Source organism: Trichomycterus rosablanca, chromosome 25 (genome assembly GCF_030014385.1).
Source record: "Trichomycterus rosablanca isolate fTriRos1 chromosome 25, fTriRos1.hap1, whole genome shotgun sequence".
Lineage (NCBI taxonomy): Eukaryota > Metazoa > Chordata > Actinopteri > Siluriformes > Trichomycteridae > Trichomycterus > Trichomycterus rosablanca.
In genome coordinates, this window is record NC_086012.1 from 3,115,177 (window position 1) to 3,134,567 (window position 19,391).

The 19,391-nt window shown below is 41.1% G+C and overlaps 1 protein-coding gene across 1 annotated transcript in view; it reads right to left on the reverse strand.

The window, feature by feature from the left end:
• LOC134302567 (nuclear factor of activated T-cells, cytoplasmic 1-like) overlaps nt 1–15,665 on the reverse strand; it is a 75,493-nt gene extending 59,828 nt beyond the window's left edge. The window contains exons 1-3 of the mRNA XM_062987709.1: nt 15,548–15,665; nt 3,637–4,606; nt 784–943 (exon numbers count right to left, since the gene is read on the reverse strand). Of these exons, the coding sequence (XP_062843779.1) occupies nt 784–943; nt 3,637–4,606; nt 15,548–15,665 (1,248 nt within the window). The remainder of the gene's footprint in view (nt 1–783; nt 944–3,636; nt 4,607–15,547) is intronic.
• Nucleotides 15,666–19,391: the final 3,726 nt, after the last annotated feature.

Sequence of the window (19,391 nt, forward strand, 5' to 3'; positions counted from 1 at the left end):
TTCTGCCTTGTGCCTAGTGTTTCCCACTGGAACTGGACCCATTATGACCCTGACCAGGATAAACCGGTTGATAAAAATGAAACACGGAAACTCACGGCATCGGGCTGCACAAGGAGCAGAGAGGACACTGCTTTATGCAGCAAGGTGGAGGGCTGTGTCACAAATCGCACACAGTATCCTACACAGGGTTTTTTAAATAATAGCTTTACCATTGGTTCGAAAGCTAGTTTAGGACACTATTTAGTATTAAAATGGTAGAACTATTATATGCTTTGTGTTAATGATCCTTTCTAATTCATTTATTGTATTTTTCCTTACTTAAGACCTGCGTCTGCCAATGGGCTCAGAGACTGGCACCTCTTAGATCTTGACTAACATGGACAAAGAAAATCTGAGGCAATAGCAGATTGTAAGTCCACTTTGGAAGCCAATGGTAAGACTTGGTTTACTGGGGACGATGTCACAGTGTCACAGTATTTCTATTCATTATTGGGCAGTGGTAGCCTAGCGGTTAAGGTCCTGGACTAGTAATCAAAAGTTTTCTGGTTTGAGCCCCACCACTGCTAGGTTGTCACTGTTGGGCCCTTTAGCAAGGCCCTTAACCCTTAATTGCTTAGACAATATACTGTCACAGTACTGTAATTCACTCTGGAAGTACACGTCTAGTATGAGTGCAAACTTTTGACTGTATACATGCATCATGAATCAATGAATTATACAAAAACAGTGGTACCAAGGGTACAGCAGGCATCTAGGAACAGAAGTGGAAATCATCTGGCTTACCTGCACCACAGGGTGCCCTCCAGACAGGGCCTTCACGGCTCCCCGACTGCCCTCCGTCTCATAGTGGGCGCGATGGTGGGACTTCGGCTGCACCTCGATCTGCAGGCTGTACGGACCCGAGCAGGACGGAAGCTGCCAGTCAAGAGCCGGGAGGGACGGGCTGCCGATCAGAACACACATGGCATTATTAGGATTTACAGCTCAGACTCGGGCACCCTCGCTCACGCTCGTGCGTGCACTGGTGGAATAGTGAAAGCAGATTTTCGGTGAGCTCTGGCGAGGGTTTGGATTCGGATCCCTCCTTTCCATCATCGCCTCTAATCTAATCCGCCGTGGTCCCCGTCTGGCGTACTTTGTTTCCAATGTCTGGGAGCTAATTGTGGATTTTTTTTCCTTCGGAATTAATGAAAGAGACATGCGTTCCACTCGAAGCGTTCCACTCGAAGCGTGCCATGCTTTCTGTCTATGTGACAGCTCGTTAGAGCGAGTCTCCATGAAAGCAGCCACACGTTTACACTGATTATTAAATTACGCACTGAAATCCGAGACTAAAAAACATTATGAAACTTTATTCAAGTGGTTTTTGTAAATATCACGCTCATTTGGAAACATATGACTGTAGCACATTTGCAAAATTGGGAGCCGGGCGAATTAGGACACAAAACTGTGAATTTAAACCGGCTATGCAATAGTGCCTGCGTATCAAAACCAGGATGGGTGGAGACTTGCCACGTTGCTAAAAAAATACAAAAATGTGCTTGTAAGGATTTAAGTTATTTCACCCTCTACTGTACATGATATCATCATAAGATTCATAACATCTGGAGTAATCACTGTGCATTAATGACAAGGCCAATGTAATGACTGTACGTTGACTCTAGGACTGGAAGCTGTATGTCAACAACACCCACAAACGCTCTCAACTTCTATGGGTTCGAGCCCAGCTAAAATAGACTGATGCACCAAACTTCAATGCCAAAGAAGGGAAAGGATTCCAGTCTGAGCAAATGAGGGTTAAGGGCCTTGTTCAGGGGCCCAACAGTGGCAACTTGACAGTGATGGGGCTTGAACTGGCAACCTTCTGATTACTAGTCCAGTACTTTAACCACTGAGCTACTGCTGTCTGGATTCTTGACAATCACAACAATGCCAAAGCCTACAAGTAAAACAGCAACAGCAATGTCATATCCTAATGGTTAAGGTATTGGACTGGTAATCAGAAGGTCGCTGGTTCAAGCCCCACCACAGTCAGTCAAAGGTGTACAGTAAGTCGCTTTGGATAAAGTAACAGTGGTAGCCTAGTGGGTGGAGCTTTGGGCTATCAACCAAAAGATTAAAATTTGATCCCAGCTCTGCTATTCAGCCACTGTTGGGCCCTTGAGCAAGGCCCTTAACTCTCTCTTCTCCAGGGAGACATTCTGATTACTACTCCAGTACCTTAACCACTGGGCTACAACATTTAGTCATTGTCGAGCGCACCAAGAGAACACTTGAACGTTCCCACGTGAAAATGCTCCACCACACATTTACAAACCCAATTTTTGTACCCGGACGCCTGAGTAACGCGACCCGAATCTGCCCGAACGGGGGCAATCTCTGGCATCTCCTTGGAACTTTCGGTGTGTTTGCTGACCCGAACTGAACCGGCTTCCCCCTGCGCTTTTATCTGCGTTTTTATCCTGATTTTATTGTCCGAATGTGTCTGAGAGGGAAGGGGAATCTGCAGCCAGCGCCAGCACTGACACCATCACTTCCTGTTCCCGCTATCGCCATCAAACACTTGATTTCCGGCAGGAAAGTGTGTCTGCGAGGACGCGGGCGCGCACTCACGCAGCGTGACCGCTGGGGCACCCGGGGGCCTGGTAAAAAATGCTAATGGCAACAGAATGAAGAAAACGGTGTGTGTTGTGCGAGTCTTTGTGTGTTGGTTGCTATGGGAACGGGTCGAAACAAACACACCCTCCGCTGCACCGCGCTTCGAAAAGGTATAAAGTGTTTAAAATGGGCATACGTATGGTCAAGGTTTTTAACCATACACACTGCTAGCTGGTGCATTAAATCATTTATACATGCGTTCAACTCAGAGGCCCAACAGTGGCAATTTGGTGGTGGGGCTTGAACCAGCAACCTTCTGATTACTAGTGTAGTACCTTAACCACTGAGCTACCGCTGTCCGGCTTCTTGACAATAATGACAATGCCAAAACCTACAGGTAATACAGCAACAGCAGAGTCGTATTCTAATGGTTAATGTGCTGGACTAGTAATCAGAAGCATGCTGGTTCAAGCCCCACCACTGCCAGGTTGCTCCTGTTGGGCCCCTGAGCAGGACCCCTAAATTTTCGGCATTTCACAGACGCCTTTATCCAAAACGACTTACAGTACTGTGACAGTCTACAGTCTGAGCAAATGAGGGTTAAGGGCCTTGCTCAAGGGCCCAATAGTGGCAACCTGGCAGTGGTGGGGCTTGAACCAGCGACATTCTGATTACTACTCCAGTACCTTAACCACTAGGCCACAACATTTTGACATTGCCCCTGACCTCAGCCTAAATGAACAGCTTTTGGGATGAACTGGAACATCAATTCCAGCCATACAAATTCTCTTTTGATGGAATGGGCACAAATTCCCACAGCCATACTTCCAAAGCCATGAAAAGTCTTCTCATAAGAGCGGCTGTTGTTATAGCTAAACGATCACATAGTGGTCACTCTGTTTTATTATTATTTGTTTCTGAAATGGACATCCAACAAGCTCATGCTCAGGTGTCCAAATACTTTTGGTGGTATAAAGTATGGATCAATATGATGGCACATAGTTGTATTAATTAATGGCACATGGATGGAGCATTTACCTGATGTAAGGTTTAGGCTTGCTCCAGGAGTACGGGTGAGGTGGCATGTCCAGGAACCCTGAGCAGTAGCTCTCCTTCTTGAAAGGCAGGCGGTTGGCGCTGGTATAATCTTCCTGGCCTAGATCAGCGCCCACATCATCGGATGCAGGTTCGACCTTCAGACTCACGGCGGCACCGGGCTCCAGGCTGGTCTTGCGGCTCTTGACGGGCACGCCGTCCCCGAGCTCGGCTAGACCGTCAGTACTGAGGGCATTTATGGCCGCCACGATGGCCGAGTTGGTATACTGGTGGGTGTTTCCCAGCCAGCTTTCCTCAACCCTCGGCGATCCCTGAAGCGAGGCTCCGGGCGACGGGTTGGGCGACGGGTGGGTGTACACGGTGCCGTTGAAGCTGTACTTCCGCTTGCCGTGGCTTCCGGCGTCCTCGTTGGGGGAGGTTGATGGAGAATGGCGAGGGGAGGGACCAACATGGCTGTGAGGGATGCAGGGCAGCATGGAGTTGGAGGAACCTTTGGGCGAGACGCAGGGCGACTGCCAGGGGGAATTCTGGGGCGAGTTTTCGTAGTTGTAGAAGCCGGACTCGTACGAGGCTTCGGAGTTGCAGCTGCTAGCCGGACTCAGGCTGCTCGGGTCACGGTAACCATCGATGCCGGGCAAAGTCAAGGTCATGATATTGACCCGCTTGGGAACCGGACCCATGGTGCTGCTTTCCTCCACCTCTTCTTCAGGCATCGGGCTGTAAGAGGTTATCTCGATGCGGGGGCTTTCCAGAGGGGGTGCGCAGTTAGGGCGGAGCCCGGAGAAGTAGTAGTTCGGGGCCATTGCCGTCTCGTGGAGCCCGTAATTCGCTTGGTGGCACGAGACCGAGATGACAGGGCTTGACTGCAGGTTGTGGTACTGTGATGCCAGGCAGGGGTTTGTCATGCCAAGAGGGAGGGACAGGCTCACGTTGGGTGTGTAACTATAAGCCTCTGTGAAGACAAAAAGACAAAGTTGGTGAGAAATAATGCAAAATAAATCAAACTAAACTCAATCATCTCTTATTGGGAATCATGTGGGTATTCCAGAAAATGCCAAGAGAACCAGAATTGTCAGTTTTTTACTACACCTTCAGGGTGGCACGATGCCACCTGGAAACTTAAGTTCAGTTCTCACCTCTGGATAGCGTTTGGGTGGAGTTGCGCATGTTCTCTGTGTGGTTTTCTCAAGGTACTTTGTTTTCCTCACACAACCCAAAAACATACCAGTACATGAACTGACTGTTTACAATTGCACCTGGGTGCGTGTCTAAATGAATGAATGAGTGTGTGACACAATGTAATATCCAGAATGTGTTCCATACAAGCCCTGGAGCCACTGCGACCCTGACCAGAATAAATAAATTACTGAAGATTTGTTTATATAGAAAAAATATGAGATAAAACTATTTATGTAAAATGACTCAGGCATGGTTGCACAGCACATCACCATGTGTCTGGGGACGTGGGTTCGAAACCCTCCGATTGCTGTCTGTGAGTGTGTATTTTATCGTGTCTGGGTGGGTTTTCCCTGGGTGCTCCAGGGTCCTCTCTCTTAATAAATAAATATGTACATAAATAAAAACATACATAAACATATACGTACATACATAACTAACTAAATAAAATAATAGAATTAATTTAAAAAATAAATAAATTAATTAATTAACTAATTAATATAAAAATAAATTAATAAATACACAACTAAGTAAATATATAAATAAATAAAGAGATAAATACATACATACATACATACATACAAACATAGATACAAACAAACATAAATAAAATAAATAAATATATAAATAAATATAGAACAAAATAAATAAATAAATATAAAATAAATAAATATAGAACTAACTAAAAAGTAAATATATAAATAAATACATACATATGTACATACAAACAAACATAAATAAATAAATACAAACTAACATAAATAAATAAGTAAATATATAAATAAATAAATGAATAAATAAATAAATAAATAAATAAATAAATAAATAAATAAATAAATAAATAAATAAATAAATACAAACAAACAAACAAACAAACAAATAAATAAATAAGTAAATACAAACTAACATAAAAAATAGGTAAATAAATAAATGAATAAACCCTAATCTAAACATATATGCTTTTAGTATGAGATGATAATTTGGGATGTTTCCATGCCATGGCAGGACCAAACAAACCCTATTTAACTGGGCATCAGATACAATCATAATCACTCATGAGAAATTAGGCAGTTATGATACAAAGTTAAACGTTATTATATAACTTTGTAATTCACACAACTGATTAAAATGACCCAAGCATGTTTCCTAAAAAACATTTTTTTTGGTTGCTGGAAAAAGAATTGTGCATCCCAGAACACGTCAGAGATCATGAAGAACGTTTGAAACAGGGAAGATCGGTCTCATTATAAATTGTTTTGTTCTGTAAGCCTCTAAAGCAGATTTCTGGGTAAATTCTGGGTAAATAAAACACACCATGCTTGAGCAGTGAAGCTTTTTTTGTGGCCTCCGTTTCTTCACCTTCTATATTTGCTATCAGCACAAGTACACGAACAGGACACCACGTGAAATGATGAAACAGTCGCGCACCGCAGAACGCGTGGGAGGACTGACTAAAATTAGTGAATGACTGACTATTTCCAGAAGCAGATGTGCTTAAGGGTTTGTGGTTAAAATCACATTTGGATTGAAATTGTAAGTAGCAAAAAAAAAATATATATATATATATATATATATACAGTGTATCACAAAAGTGAGTACACCCCTCACATTTCTGCAAATATTTCATTATATCTTTTCATGGGACAACACTATAGACATGAAACTTAGATATAAGTTAGAGTAGTCAGTGTACAGCTTGTATAGCAGTGTAGATTTACTGTCTTCTGAAAATAACTCAACACACAGCCATTAATGTCTAAATAGCTGGCAACATAAGTGAGTACACCCCACAGTGAACATGTCCAAATTGTGCCCAAATGTGTCGTTGTCCCTCCCTGGTGTCATGTGTCAAGGTCCCAGGTGTAAATGGGGAGCAGGGCTGTTAAATTTGGTGTTTTGGGTACAATTCTCTCATACTGGCCACTGGATATTCAACATGGCACCTCATGGCAAAGAACTCTCTGAGGATGTGAGAAATAGAATTGTTGCTCTCCACAAAGATGGCCTGGGCTATAAGAAGATTGCTAACACCCTGAAACTGAGCTACAGCATGGTGGCCAAGGTCATACAGCGGTTTTCCAGGACAGGTTCCACTCGGAACAGGCTTCGCCAGGGTCGACCAAAGAAGTCGAGTCCACGTGTTCGGTGTCATATCCAGAGGTTGGCTTTAAAAAATAGACACATGAGTGCTGCCAGCATTGCTGCAGAGGTTGAAGACGTGGGAGGTCAGCCTGTCAGTGCTCAGACCATACGCCGCACACTGCATCAACTCGGTCTGCATGGTCGTCATCCCAGAAGGAAGCTGACGCACAAGAAAGCCAACAAACAGTTTGCTGAAAACAAGCAGTCAAAGAACATGGATTACTGGAATGCCCTGTGGTCTGACGAGACCAAGATAAACTTGTTTGGCTCAGATGGTGTCCAGCATGTGTGGAGGCGCCCTGGTGAGAAGTACCAAGACAACTGTATCTTGCCTACAGTCAAGCATGGTGGTGGTAGCATCATGGTCTTGGGCTGCATGAGTGTCGCTGGCACTGGGGAGCTGCGGTTCATTGAGGGAAACATGAATTCCAACATGTACTGTGACATTCTGAAACAGAGCATGATCCCCTCCTTTCGAAAACTGGGCCTCATGGCAGTTTTCCAACAGGATAACGACCCCAAACACAACCTCCAAGATGACAACTGCCTTGCTGAGGAAGCTGAAGGTAAAGGTGATGGACTAAACCCAATTGAGCACCTGTGGCGCATCCTCAAGTGGAAGGTGGAGGAGTTCAAGGTGTCTAACATCCACCAGCTCCGTGATGTCATCATGGAGGAGTGGAAGAGGATTCCAGTAGCAACCTGTGCAGCTCTGGTGAATTCCATGCCCAGGAGGGTTAAGGCAGTGCTGGATAATAATGGTGGTCACACAAAATATTGACACTTTGGGCACAATTTGGACATGTTCACTGTGGGGTGTACTCACTTATGTTGCCAGCCATTTAGACATTAATGGCTGTGTGTTGAGTTATTTTCAGAAGACAGTAAATCTACACTGCTATACAAGTTGTACACTGACTACTCTAAGTTATATCCAAGTTTTATTTCTATAGTGTTGTTCCATGAAAAGATATAATAAAATATTTGCAGAAATGTGAGGGGTGTACTCACTTTTGTGATACACTGTATATATACAGTATATATATATATATATATATATATATATATAAAAACTAAATTACCACCTGTTTGGAACAGGAAACAGAATAAGTTCTTCTTAAATTAATAAATACATTAAATAAGCACAGCTATGGATCTATAAACTGCACCTAATTGCAATAAATATATTTTTATATAAATAAACAAAAGTGCATTTTTGCTAATAATTTATAATACCATAAATACTATAATACTTAAATACTTTATGTTGTCAAAAATAAAAATAAAAATAAATAAATAAATAAAATGAAAGGGGCACGTTGCAGTTTCACTGTGGCAAGTGTATTAAAAATAACTAACTAACTAAATAAATAAATAAATAAATAACTAAATAAATAAATGAATAAAATGGGGGGCAAGTGGCAGTTTTTTCTGTGGAAAGTGTATTAAAAATAACTAACCAACTAACTAACTAACTAAATAAATAAAATGTGCAGACTTATTGCAGACCAGTTTATTATGTATGTCTTTCTAGAATGGGCAAGAATAGCAAGAAGGGTCTGGGTTTGATTCCCCGGTGTATAAGAACAAACATTGTTTGCCAAGATGCCAGTTTACTAAGGGTATCATTGTAATATTAAATTAACTAGTAATTCAATGTATGCAATATATATATACAGTATATATACTCATATATATATATATACAGCTATCTCTAATAAATACGTACAGTTTGCCCATACAGTACTGAGAAAAAATACAATCCAGTGTATATGAAGAAAAACAACAATATAGTACAAGTTGGCAGCTTATTCAGCATATATGACACACCTATGTAGTACAAATGCAGTATAAAACTACATAGCACTACATTGTGTATAAAAGCGTCTCCTGAATTCTGTAAATGCAAAACTTTGACTTTTAGCTTCTTGGCTTAAGCTAAAATCTCCTGGTATTTTATAGAGTCCATGATGCCTCATATTTGAACAAGATTCCCAACTTTCACTATGTTTTACAGTCAGTGAATAGGTTATATCTAAGCATATTGTTACATAAAAGTACCAGCTCACCAAATGCACTTATTTGCTCTATAACCTAATAAATAAACTACCAAATAAACTCGTCCCACAATACCAGTTCAGTACCTCTATATAGCAGCTCCTCACAATACACCACAAGAACTACAGCACCCAAACCAAACTGAGAACCATCACTCATCACACACACACACACACACCTCTCTCCGTCTCCGTCTCCCCTCGGCCTCCGTACTCAAACAGAAAGCTGAAATCAAACTCGGGCTCCTGGCTGGACCCCATCCTTGCTTCGGCGTCTCGGGGACGGAGGATTTAAAAACGCTGCTGCTGTGCGTTAGCGGCTCCTCAGCAGAGTGGCGGCTGTGACATCCTGTTCAGTCACACCAGAGTTTTAATCTCTTCCTGACTCGGGTAAAAAAAAAAAAAATCACCTGCCGCCTCGTGTTGAGGGTTTCCTCTCTGGTGCTGGGTTTTCTCTTTTACTTTCAGTGCTGGTGCTCTCTGATCAGGCGGGTCTGCATGTGAGCTCTTACCTACACGTCTACGTGATTTGTTTGCATTTTTAGACATACAGGAGATGCTGAAAAGGGGAAGTGAGACACTATTGCGTACATGACCGTGCACGCATGCATAAAAATATAAAGAAGTTGTATTAATTATTGGCACCTTCGATAAAAAGAGATTAAAAAAGCTCAGACTGAAAATATCAGATGAATTTAACCTTCATTAAAAAAAAAGATTTGGGTGTTACCAAAACCAGCTTGTTTCCTACCTTTCGCCCAGTAAATTGGACCCACCTCAAACCTAAGTAGGATTACAAGGTGCAAAACAGACAATAGATGAATAAAGCCAGATTTTAGAATAAGTGGCACAATAAGTTGCCATCATAAGAGCACTGAGTCTTCTCCTATAAAGTTTGACGAGATCATCTTGGGAGTATTTCTTACTACAGAACTTTAATCCTCAAGGTCACTAGGTCATCAATGGACTGGGCATGCCATGGTGCCAGTTTAATTGGGCAGGGCAGTGGTATCTTACTGGTTAAGGTACTGACTAGTAATAAATAGATTGCTGATTCAAGCCCTACCACCACCAAGTTGCCACTGTTATAAGAATAAGAATTTCTTGGGGTGCCAATAACTGTGTGTTGAAAATCATATTTTTAATAACCGCTACATGTATTTTATTTTAATGAGAAGCTACACACACATGTTTAATCGCCGGGGTGCCAATATTTATGATGCTGACTGCAAATGTACATGTGCTAAACTCATAGAAGACAGGCAGAGACAGGGGGTTTGGGCAAATAGGAGGGAAGAGGGGCGTTAAAACTGCAGCAGTCAGCAAGCAAGGCATATCACACACACACACACACACACGCACACACACACACAGTCTACAGCGATGAGGCGACACGCATGAAAGACCCAAACCAAGCAGTCTGCTATCAATTATGAGGCTTAAAAGCCAAGGGCTGAAATGAATAATCATGCCGGCCTCGCCACAGTAATGCAATCCCTCGAACCGCACAGACAGGCACAAGGAACCCCAAATCCACACACACACACACACACACACACACACACACACCATGACATCAGTGCTCCAGCCCTTCAGGTCCTAGATCAGGGGTGGGAGATAAAGTTCTGCACTGCTGATTCAGGATTAAGGACGCGTCTGCTGTCAAATCCCTGTTTAATATCACCACACTTTCATTCGTTCATTCATTCATTCATTTTGACTAATCACTTCATCCTGGTCAGGGTTGCAGTGAGTCACTGGGCCCAGGGAGAAACACAGAGCAGAAATACAACTTGGACGACACACACACACACACACACACACACACAGAAAAAGCAGGCACCATTCATTTACTCACTCACTCACTCACCCATTTCTTAACTTACTCATTCACTCACTCACTCATTAACTTACTCATTTGCTCATCCGTTAACGTACTCATTCACTTACACATTTACTCATTTATTCATTCAGTCACTTAATTAACTTACTAATTAATTCACTCACTCGCTCGCTCACTCACTCACCCACTTATTCATTTACTCACTCACCCATTCATTAACTTACTCATTTACTCATTTACTCATTTATTCACTCACTCACTCACTCACTCACTCATTTACTCACTCACTCACCCATTCATTAACTTACTCATTTACTCATTCATTCACTCACTTACTCACTCACTCACTCACTCATTTACTCACTCACTCACCCATTCATTAACTTACTCATTCACTCACTCATTAACTTACTTATTTGCTCATTTGTTAACTCACTCATTCACTCACTCATTCACTTACACATTTACTTACTTATTTATTCATTCAGTCACTTAATCAACTTACTCACGCACTCACTCACTAACCCATTCATTCACTAACTCACTTACCCACTTACTCATTCACACACTTGCTCACTTTCTCACTTATTAACTCACTCACTAACACATCTACACACTCACTCACTCACTCACTAACACATCTACACACTCACTCACTCACTCACTCACTAACACATCTACACACTCACTCACTCACTCACTCACTCATTCATTTACACAGTCACTCACTGCTCGATAATTAAACATTACCAAAAAATTAAAGACACTTCTTGCATTGAAGAACCCAATTGACCTCCATCCCACAGGTACACCCAATTCTGCCTGTTAGCTCGGCCTGGGCTCATTTTAATATTAGAAAGAATGTGTGTAATGCTAGAGCTTTAAAATAGCACAATTATTTTGTGTCTGTATCAAGCAAGGTTACACACACATACACTATACGGTCCAAAGTATTTGGACACTTGACCATTAACATATTAGACATTCCATTTCAAACACAAATAGTATTAAAATAAAGTGACCACTGTGTGATCTGTATAGCTATAACAACAAGCAACTTTGTAAGAATCTGTGCCCATTCAGTCAAAAAAGGATTTGTATGGCTGGGCACTGATGTGGGTCTTCCCTAAACTGGTGAAAGCATCTAATTTCCTTTACGTAACTGATTTATCACACCTGTTAGCGTTTGCTGTGACTGCACACATGAATTCAAAAATTAGAAGGGGTGTCCCAATACTTTTGTACATGGTGTTGGATTAAAGCAGCTTTATATGAATGACCACAATATCTTCAATGTAGTTAAATACATACCAGTACTGCAGAGAGAGAGAGAGAGAGAGAGAGAGAGAGAACCAGTATGAAAACTATTGACATCAGTTGTCATTATTCAAAGCCTCGTCCTTTGCATGATCATATTAAGTTACAGTAATACAAATGCATGTAGATCACTAGTTAGTACACATGAGGTTGTGTGGTGTATTGGTAAGAGCCAGGCTGCTGGTAACAGCAGTGTCTGAGTTTTAGGGGTGCAAATCCTGGGCTGGGCTCTTAAATACAGAAGGCACGTGATGTTGGGGGACACATATCCGTCCCCCTGTAGTGCCCGTCCCATAAATAAAAGTGTTGCACCAGGAAGAGCTGTAATGCTGAGATCCAAGGTACGAATCCCTATGTGCTATCAGCTGGTCAGGCCTCTGAATACAGACATGATTGGCTATGTCTGTGGATGCAGGGGGTAGCAGAGGTACCGCGATAGACCGGGTCCATTGATTCTGGATTCTGGGTAAGCCGGATCCACTGTGAGTGACCCAGACCAGAGTAATAAATGCATACTATTAATCATAATTACGCCTGTTGTTTTCTTTCCTGTTTTTATGGCTTGTCTTAATGACGTTATGATGTCAGTGCATTTCAATCCCTGAATCCTGAACGGACAATACATTATTTGATTATATAACAAGATGCCAAACAAAATAATTATACTAAAAATAAAAATCAATGTCAAATCTATTAAACAAAAAATATAACAGCTTTGATTTATTTCTGCTGTATTTTACTGGCACTATCGTATTAAGTTCTATTATAAGCAAGTAGTGCAAATCACTATTTTAAAAAGTACAGTATCTGCTTTGTTTTATTTTATTAAATCAAATGTCATATCCACATTAACCTCCAAGCGTGCCAAAGTATTTAACCATTGCATTTTAGATATAAGTCCATTATTTAATCAATGACATTCTGTTATGCTGGTTCAGCTAAGAGCATCAGTAGGAAATGCGTCCAGAGTAAAGCTTTCTATTGCACTGCATTATATCATATTGTATTGTATTGTATTCTATTCTATCCTACTGTTGCATTGTACTGTATTCAAAGCAGATTTATCAGAATGACCACAGAAGTATCACTGCTACTGCATTTAAATAAATGTTTCAGTGTTTCAACATTTCAGCGTCGAGTCAAATAATCAGTCAACAGAAGACGGTCCGGACTGCGCCAGTATGAAAACTATTGACACAAATTGTGTTTATTCAAAGCAGCTTTCTTTGCATGATCATATTAAGTTACAGCAACACAAACACATGTAGATCTCTGGTACACATTTGCTGTTTGTCCTGCTGGATTAGATTCTGCTGTGTGGACAGAAGGTTGGTTGGAATAACTACATTAAACAACAGCGTTAATGCGTATTATTAATCACTACTAAGCCTGTTCTTACTTGTATTCTAATGGAAAGCAACTTCTTGGCCTGTCTTTGTTAGTGTCTTTGTTTGTTCTGTTACTGTATTATAAATGCACATAGATGTAGACTAGTGCATCTGTTCTGTATGGTGACTACAGTTAATTATTATAAGCATATTATACATTCACAATACGCCTATTTTATTCTATACTAACTAATGCCATTTCATTGGCATTACCAGTTCATTTAAACTACTGAGTCCATGAATCGGTCCAATGAAAGTAATCATTTCTGTTCACCTGTGTTGATTTGTCATTTTAAGCAGCTTTATTAGAATTAGACACATTATATAGCTACCTGGCAGGTAATAGTTAAAGACAACAATATTAAACAGGTATACAACGTATGTCCTGTTTACCAGAGATCCATTGACATTACCAAGATAAAATGCTGTAGTACAGGTCTTGTTTTCTTCTATTCTGTTGTTAATACAGAACTACATCAGGTAATAGTACTGCCGACGCACACTGTACACATACTACAGATACTGTAGCATTTCAATTACATAATGTTTGACACACACTGAGTTACAGAATCTATATACTATATCAAGTCCACTGTGTTGTACAGTATCATGATTTGAAAGCAAATCTATTGACTACCACAGTAAAATCACACCAGTGCAAGAGCAAGCAAGTCCATAATAAATATATCCAACCTCATGCTGTTCTAATTGTAATATACTGGCAAAACACCAAAGCTGTTAAATTATTGCTTTGCAGTACATGGGTCCATTAATCAGTCAATAAAAGCAATTGAGACTGTAGTACTGAGTGCATCGATATAAGATCATTGACACAGATTGGCTCTGCTCTATTGCATTATATAGTTTTCAGGACATTGTGTGATGTACTCACTTTTAAAACTGCTTCATCAGCACAAATGCATTAAGTATTACTAGTGCAGAGCTACCAATTCTATTAGAATTCTACTCTTAAACTCATTTGCTGTTTATATTAGGATGCAATATTGCAAAAATGAATAATACCAAAACCTGTCCCACTGTTTTTGCCACATAAACATTGAGAAATGTACAATATTACATGCATATAAATATTATTAAGTAGTGCTTTATCTGCACAAGTTTAAAGTCTTAGATTAGTTCAACCAGAGCGGGACTACAGGAGAAAAGTTATTAATATTATAATTTAATTATATTTGTATCAGCCTTGAGTGCATATACTGCAGTATTATTAATAGTGTGCATTTTAGATGCTCTCCTATTGTGTTTTATTGGGTTGTATTGATGCATTAAGTATTATTAAACCAGTATTACCAGTGAAAAGCTTTTGCTTAGATCTGCTTGAATGGCATAGCCACATCAAGTACTATAAAAGTATGTATGGTGCATCATATTCTACTGTGTTTATATTAAATATAAATGTTAATATCATTAATAATGTCACTATGTTCATTTATAGCAATGCATTACATGTGCTGCATTGCTGAATATAAGAAATATGGTGTTTATTATTATTATATAATATATAATATATATAATATAATAGATTCTTATTCTTTACATTGAGTGCATATAGTAAGTATTATAAATAGTGTGCATTTTAGATACTGTCCTATTGTGTTGCATTAGGTTGTATTAATGCATTAAGTATTATTAAACTAGTATTAGCAAAGAAGTTTTCTATTCTATTTTATTTTAATTTTATTGCCTACAGTTGCCTGGATATAATAGCCACATCAAGTACTATAAAAGTATACTGTATATGGTGCATCATATTCATATGCTACTGTGTTTATATTTAATATAAATGTTAATATAATTAATAATGCCACTATGATAATTTATAGTAATGCATTACGTGCTGCATTGCTGAATAGGATGAATATGATGTATAGTATTATTATTAGAGATTTATTACGGTTATGCACCTCACACACGCGCAAAAACGCGCACACAAAGGCGCACACACTCACCTTCCTCTGCGGATTTCATGCTGAACTGAGCGGAGCGGCTGATCTCAGATCCTCTCCGGTAAACCGGCCGGTTGAAACTAGCGCTCAAATCGTGACGCGTCCAGCCAGGCGCGGGCATTCACCTTTCGAGATGGAGACGCGCACAGTCCCCAATTAAAGAAAAATGAAGTAATGAAAATAAAGAAATAAACAAGTGCAGACGGGATGAACTCTGATCGCGATGCTAAAACTACTGATTTATTTTTCCATCAGTTTGCGCGTCCAGTTTTTGCGCCGCGTGTTCAGTCACGGTTCAGCAGAGCTGCGCTGCGCATCTGTAACTCGGTCACTCTGCGCGAACTCTGTCGCTTCTTATTGCACGACTTTCGGTTTTACCGGCTTTATTAAGTGACGCGGCGATTTACGGAGCGCCCGCAACTCACGGGTTTTAAACTTGGAAAACACCCCCCAGTCCGGGCTGCCCGCCCCTCAGATCCCACGCACCGCCCCCCGGCAACCTCGCAGCGGCGGGAATCTCACCGAGGAGGGATTCCGCTTCCCGCCCCCTCACATGAACGCTCAGCCAGATGGCATACTTGAGTACTGCATACTGCTGTAGTATACTGCACACTACACTAGTGTATGTTGCATTAGTATACAGTATAATGTATAGAGTATAATGCATTATCATATATACTGTATACTGCACACTACACTAGTGTATGTTGCATTAGTATACAGTATAATGTATAGAGTATAATGCATTATCATATATACTGTATACTACACACTACACTAGTGTATGTTGCATTAGTATACAGTATAATGTATAGAGTATAATGCATTATCATATATATTGTATACTACACACTACACTAGTGTATACAGTACATTGTATAGTGCATACTGCACTAGTGTACATCATAAATACTGTATAGTACACAGTGCATAGTGTATACTGTACAGTACATTAGTAAACAGTACAATGTATAGAGCATAAAGCACATTTAAATATACTCTCTTTACTCTCTCGCTTTATACATTATACTATACGGGGCCAGTGATAGCTCAGTGGTTAAGGTACTGGACTAGTAACAGAAGGTTGCCGGTTCAAGCCCCGCCACCACCAAGTCCCTGAGCAAGGCCCTTAACCCTCAATTGCTCATCGTGTTCTGCTCATTGTGTAAGTCGCTTTGGATAAATGCTGAAAATGTAAATACTATACTGTACACTATACTAGTGTATACTGTATATTACATTGTATAGTGCATACTGCATTATGCACTACACTAGTGTAAACTGTACTACAGTCCGTGCATCTTCATGCCATGATATATTGGCTGGGTGGAGTGCCAGGTGTTGGGTAAAATGGCAAGTGAAGTGCCGGATAGAGTGCCAGATGCCAAAAGTATTAGGGTGGGGTTTTGTGTGCTGGATGTAGTGCCTGATTAAGTGTCAGGTGTTAGATGAAGTGCCGGGTGAAGTGTATGGTGCCAGTTGAGGTGAAGTACAAAGTCCTGGAAAAGTCTCTGGTGCTGACGGAAGTGCCATGTAGAGTAGCAACTCCTGGGTAAGGTTTCAGGTGCTAGTTGAAGTCCTGGGTGCTGGCTGAAGTGCCTTGTGGAGTACTAGGTCCTGGGCAAAGTGTTGGGCACTGGGTGAAGTGCCAGCACTTCAAAGATCTACCCCCTCCAACACTCTAGCCAAGTCATTATAGGGCGTACAGGACAAAAGTATTTACACATTTTTGTCCAAGTAGCTACGAATGAATGTGTCCCATATTCTAAAGGCCCTGCTTTTGAATGTGTCTGATCACATGTAAATGTGTAATATGAGCCTGGAGCTGAATCTCAGTCCAGTTACGGTGACGGCCGCGTGATTACAGGTGAGTGTTGCAGAGGTTTTGCATTCGGCGCCACGGGGGCGTAATTAGTGAAAGCCAGAGTAGTTCATTCAGAATTAAGATCAAAGGCTTCTTCCAGTCTGAAAAGAGCTCTGGCATGTAAGAGAGACAGGAATCATCATCTTACATAATGAAACATCCGCAGCCATTAGGAAGGAGAGAGTAAGTGCACTCCCCGAACATGCCCACCACTCTCGCTGCCCACATTTGCTTTTTGGAGGCAGCTGCATTTCATAGGCTGATTTGCTTACGGGGAATGAGGCTTTCAATGCAAAATTTGTGTTTAATCTTTTGGATGATATGAGCTTTTCGGAGGTGAAGCTGAGAATTTTAACCCCTGTGTGTCCAGTGTTGGTGAGACATGTCCAACTGCTACATGTCCCGTGTCTCCTGATCCAGAACCATTCACACCTTTGGCATGGTAAAGATATGTAGGTGATCTGAAGTGTTATTAAAGTAAATCTACTGTATTTACGCACAAATGTTTAATAAATGCTTCATTCAGGGCTGAGCTTAAGCCGGGCAGAGGGCCAGGTCATCTCAGGTCAGGGCAAGAATCGAATCCAGGTACCTGTAGCTGTGTGGCACTATGCAAATTGTAACTAAAGCAAGTTTCTATTTAAATTTTATTGTTTTAGGTTCTGTGGCACTGTGGCTTAGGGGGTAGCACTTTCGCCTTACAGCAAGAAGGTCCTGGGTTCGATCCCCAGGCGGGGTGGTCCAGGTCCTTTCTGTGCAGAGTTTGCATGTTCTAACCCGTGGATTTCCTCCCACAGTCCAAAAACATGCAGTCAGATCAATTGGAGACACTGAATTGCCCTATAAGTGAATGTGTGTGTGAGTGTGTGTGACCCTCATTGGATAAGCGAATAAGAAAATGAATGAATGAATGTTTTAGGTTCTTAAGCAGTCCTTCATGCCTCAGTTTGTCATGGGTATAAATACAATGCAACAAAAAAGGCGCAGCAGTCTAATACGCTAGCTCATCACTGCATAGAGGGGTGAAGGGCACTCAGCCGAAACAAATGGCCGTGTCTGAGGGAGGGAGGGTCGGACAGAGCAATAAGCGCCTCACAAAGGGCAAAGCATGAACAGCTGTATGTAGTTCTATTGTTAAGTTGTAGTTGTAGCCTAGCGGTTAAGGTACTAGACTAGTAATCAAAAGGTTGCTTGTTCAAGCCCCACCACTGCCAGGTTTTTACTGTTGGGCCCTTGAGCAAGACCTTTAACCCTCAATTGCTTAGACGATATAGTGTCACAGTACTGTAAGTCGCTTTGGATAAAACCTTGGAGCCTAAAGTAGGGGAGGGATTCTAGATCAAGGAGTGCTCTCCGACTACCTACTCCAGACTCTCCGATCTCATCAAGCATTAAAGGAGAAGACTCAGTGCTATGATGTTAACAAAAGGAAGGTTGTATAAAAGGCCAAATGTAGAGAAGCCAATGTTTGGTTTTGTGGGAATGATTTTGTTCTTAAAACCCTTGACCCTTTTTCCCATCTGTGCTTAAGGTGAAACTTTCTGACTGGATCATGGATGTCGAGACCTCAGTCGTGCACAGTACGAGTTTTATCCGGGGAATTGCTGGTCACATCTGCCTTCCTGCTGCCTTTTCCAGCCTTAATCACACATGATCCGGCTAATCACAGAACTTAGTGGCTCTTGAATATTAGAGCCAGGTGTGCTGGAACTGAACCGTAGGGTCGGAGACCACCAGGAACGAGGTTGGCTATTTTTAATATGAGAAAAAGCTTTGAAAGAAATAGCATTATGTTTTCCTAAAACATTTGCCAGTATAAGCTAAAAATGGGCCAGTGTTCCCAGTGTACATGACGTGCATCTCCTTATATAAACTCTGAGGTCTATTATTTATCCTTACAAAGCCAATCTTCTTCAGTAGAGAGGATATTTGACACATTGGCCACCATTATAGAGACAAAGCAACATCACTGGTCCATTTTCT